General features: G+C 50.0%; 1 protein-coding gene across 1 annotated transcript in view; it reads left to right on the forward strand.

Annotated features, from left to right (window-relative positions):
- The window catches only part of LOC106811090 (pecanex-like protein 4), a 26154-nt gene extending 22195 nt beyond the window's left edge, over positions 1–3959 (forward strand). The window contains 4 exon segments of the mRNA XM_014814620.1: positions 147–235; positions 448–1360; positions 1928–2114; positions 2439–3959. Of these exon segments, the coding sequence (XP_014670106.1) occupies positions 147–235; positions 448–1360; positions 1928–2114; positions 2439–2690 (1441 nt within the window). The 3' untranslated portion in view covers positions 2691–3959.
- Positions 3960–3995: the final 36 nt, after the last annotated feature.

Consider the following 3995-nt stretch of genomic DNA (forward strand, 5'->3'; position numbering starts at 1 on the left):
CTCGTGTAGTCGCCGTAGTCAAACCTTTCACTTGCTTATCCTAGCTACTACAGTTGAGCCTGTGCTGGCTAATAAACTAAGCAGAAGCCTACTACACTCTTGCACGATGAGCCGGTGGTGTGATATGTAATTCTTCATTTTTACAGGTTAGTTGGGCAGTGCTTTGTACAGTCTCTGTTATGGGTGCTTCTTCACCACATCACCATAGGGCAGTACAAGGATATACCAGATATTGGTAAGCAGGAGCTAATAGTGCACTTACGTGATGACACATTATTCTATTTCATTAAACATTTTTCATTTTAGTTTTTTTTTATCAATACATCATCAGCTACTTTTGTGTGCAAGCTCATTCTATGCTCTGGAAGTAGTGACTGCAAGATGGGAAACCTATTTTTCTCAGAATGAGAATGTGCAAAACAACTTTGTTTTTCAACTGCAATACAGATGGCGCTGATGTTAAAAATGCGAAGACGGATGCGACTACAGATCCCGATGACTCGCCGAAGCATCCTCGTCCACCCAGTTCGCCGCGCGCAGCCAGCGCCATCTGTGTAGAGCGGTCACAGTCTTCCAGGAGCTTTCCGAACAGTGTCTGGTCGGACGACGACACATTCCACGATGAAGCGGCGACCAAACCGCATGCGGCCGTGGCGACAAACTACGGTGGCGCCCCCGACTCCGCCGACACGACGGTGGCGCTCCTGCGGGAGCTACGCGGGCTCGGCAGCGACGACGTCGACGTCCGCCACTCTCGTCACGACGTCTTAAACTCTGCGCCGTTCGGCAGCGCGATGCAGGTGGCGCCACCGTCGGGAGCGCCGGCGGGCGGTCGAGTGACGGATGCCGAGCCGGCGTTCGCGCATCCCCACGCCACACCGCCGCGGTGGACGGATGGCGTCGGCGGCTTCGGTCTGCCGGCCCGCGACGCAGAGACGCCGAAAACCGACGCGAAACACCACCTCGACGCGCTCGAGATGACGCTCTTCTCGGCGTCAAAGCTGCCGCCGGCGATGCCCGCCAGGTGGCGGCAGATGCCGGTGCGGGCGGGCGACTGCGCGGGGGTCGCGCCGACCGCGGGCTGGTACGAGCACGTCGTCGACAGCCTGCACACGTCTGGCGCGTCGACGGAGACTGTCGCCGCGCTGCAGCGTGACGCGGACGCGCGCGAGATCTACAGTCACGTCGCACTCTCCTGCTACGCCGTCGTGAACCGGCTCGGCACTGCTGGCGCCAGTCTAGCTGAGCTCGGCGCGAGTCACGTGCACAAGTGCTTTCGCGGTGACGTTCCCTGGTCGCCGGCGCTCGACTGGGTGCGGCAGGATGAGGTGCTGTTTGCGCTCATCATAAAGGCCTACCGGTGAGTCGGGCCGAGTGTTAGCACTGCAGCACAGTGTGGGTCATTGACGCAAACATAAAGAACCGCCTTGACGGCTCATATTATAAGACACCCCGGGGAAGCCCCTTAACTTTTAGCCCCTTGGCTTTTGACTTGGTTTAAAAAAAGTAATATATATATAATAATAAAATATTATATAAAAGCATACGTTACAAATAATACGTACATAAATAAGTTATGCAGTTTGATTACTACTGAGGATAAATACACGAAAGGTACGACAAGTATGTTATTTACATTGTGGTCCTTTACACTCCATTGTTAACGACCTGCAACCTTTGACCTTGCAATATGTGGAATTCCTCATAAAGGTCATCTGCGTTGGTCCATTTATCAGTTTTAGTTGATGATAGATATAAGGAATGCAGTGTACTTAACAACACCGTGTGTAAAGGGAAGCTCTAGACCGCTGCTACTGGATGCACTACCGCACATGGGTTCAGCTTATCACTCGATGGCACTGAGCTATGAAGTTAGTGATGAACTCTTGAACAGTTGAACTAAACTAAACTTCATATGACTTGACAGGTATGCAGTGAAGCTGATGTACATCCAAGGATCTCTCGGCCCGCTGGATGACATGGCCGAGCTGGAACACTACCTACATGAGTTTGATTGTGATACCTACATAGGACAGGAGACGTCTGCAGAGTGGGCAGACGCGATATCTGCCGGCAAAAAACACTTGTTTTCACTGGGATATAACAACCTGGAGGTAAGCCTTTGTAGTCCCTAGTCTCGCGTAGTTGTACAGGAGCTGTACGCGGTCACACGTCTCTCTCGTCCGTATTACAGGAGCTGTACGCGGTCACGCGTCTGTCTCGTGCGTATTACAGAAGCTGTACACGGTCACGCGTCTCTCTCGTCCGTATTACAGAAGCTGTACGCGGTCACACGTGTCCCTCGTCCATATTACAGGAGCTGTACGCGGTCACGCATCTCTCTCGTCCATATTACAGGAGCTGTACGCGGTCACGCATCTCTCTCGTCCATATTACAGAAGCTGTACGCGGTCACGTCTCTCTCGTCCGTATTTCAGAACGTGTACACGGGCCGCGTGCTCACCCGGCAGCCGACAGCGGTCAAGGTTGGGCAGCTGAACAGCGAGGCGGTGCGAGGTCTGTGGGCGTCGCTGTCCCTCGAGCTGCTCTACTTCACGAACGACGACGAGGAGCGCTACAGCATCCAGGCGCTGCCGCTGCTGCTGCGCAACCTCACCGTGCAGAGCGCTGCCCCGCCCCTCGGCTACCCCGTCTACTCCTCACCCCCGCTACACGTGCCTGCGCTGTAACCCCCCACGCGCCCCACCCCTCGGCTACCCCGTCTACTCCTCACCCCCGCTACACGTGCCCGCGCTGTAACCCCCCACGCGCGCCGCCCCGGCCCTCGGCTACCGCGTCTATGCCTCACCCTTGCTGCACATTGTATATCCATGCTGCATGGATTGTTGGTGAAAGCAGTGATACTGTTAAACTAGGACCAAAAGAAAGTATTTTTGCGATTATAACCTTTTGCTTGTACACGTTATCAAAATACGTGATTTCGTAATAAGCCTCTAACTACTTATAATAATGGTCATCCCAACATCGTAATAGAGTGGTCTACTTGTGGGGGTGAAGGAGTGTTTTTACTTGGGTGAGGGTGACCGTAACATAATGACGTGTGTGCTGCTTGATGCACACGAGGAATGAGTCTCGTAGATTAGTCTTACCGTGCCACCAAGGCACGCTCGTATTACGCAACTAACTTTTACACGGTAGGCACAATCTCCAAGCTAAGAGGGTGCCGTGATGTGTGATGTGTATGATCTCTGCTACAGGCAACGAACATCATAGTGGGTGGTTTTCACCTCTTATCCTCTGCCGAATTTGTAACTATTGTAGTTTGTCATTTTTTATGGGTTTACCAATACACTACTATATTAGTTGATAAGAACTATTGATATGTGAGAATTTTTTTGTTTCCTACAATAACTTATATACAATATAACAGGAGCGTATAATGACAAATATTTGTCATTATACGCTCCTGAATATAAATATTGTATTGGTTACTGCATTGTTTATTTCTCGGCAAATTACTGCCTTAACGTATATTATAGTTCCTGTCGTAATATCGGTAGTATGTGCGGTAGAGATCGTATTCACTATTGTGTGTAAGTCAGGTAAGTAAGGTGTAATGCAATTACCACGATTACAGTCAAATCTGTATACAACGGTCACTCAGTGAAACCTGAAGTGTCCGTTATAGTCGGGTGTCCATTTACTGCCTCTGGGGCGAAGTGTACTTTATAGACAGGTATCTATGTTATAGATATGTCCACTGCTAATACTGGGTTAGACTGTACTAACAAAGCTGCATGTGGTATGTACAATGCTAGTGGCTTGGAGCAAGCTGTTAAACGCTCCCACAAAATTGCTGTCGAGATGTGTATACACGTCTATGTAAGTGGTACATGGCTTAAAATGTGTTTCCTTTATTTATAGACATGTATACATGTTGACGTTTTCTAGATAATATTTATACTATATATATATATAGTATATATATGTATATATTATACGCACGCGGACCCATGCACGCACGTACGCACTTT

The sequence above is a fragment of the Priapulus caudatus genome, unplaced genomic scaffold, assembly GCF_000485595.1.
Source record: "Priapulus caudatus unplaced genomic scaffold, Priapulus_caudatus-5.0.1 Scaffold503, whole genome shotgun sequence".
NCBI classification, from domain to species: Eukaryota; Metazoa; Priapulida; class Priapulimorpha; order Priapulimorphida; family Priapulidae; genus Priapulus; species Priapulus caudatus.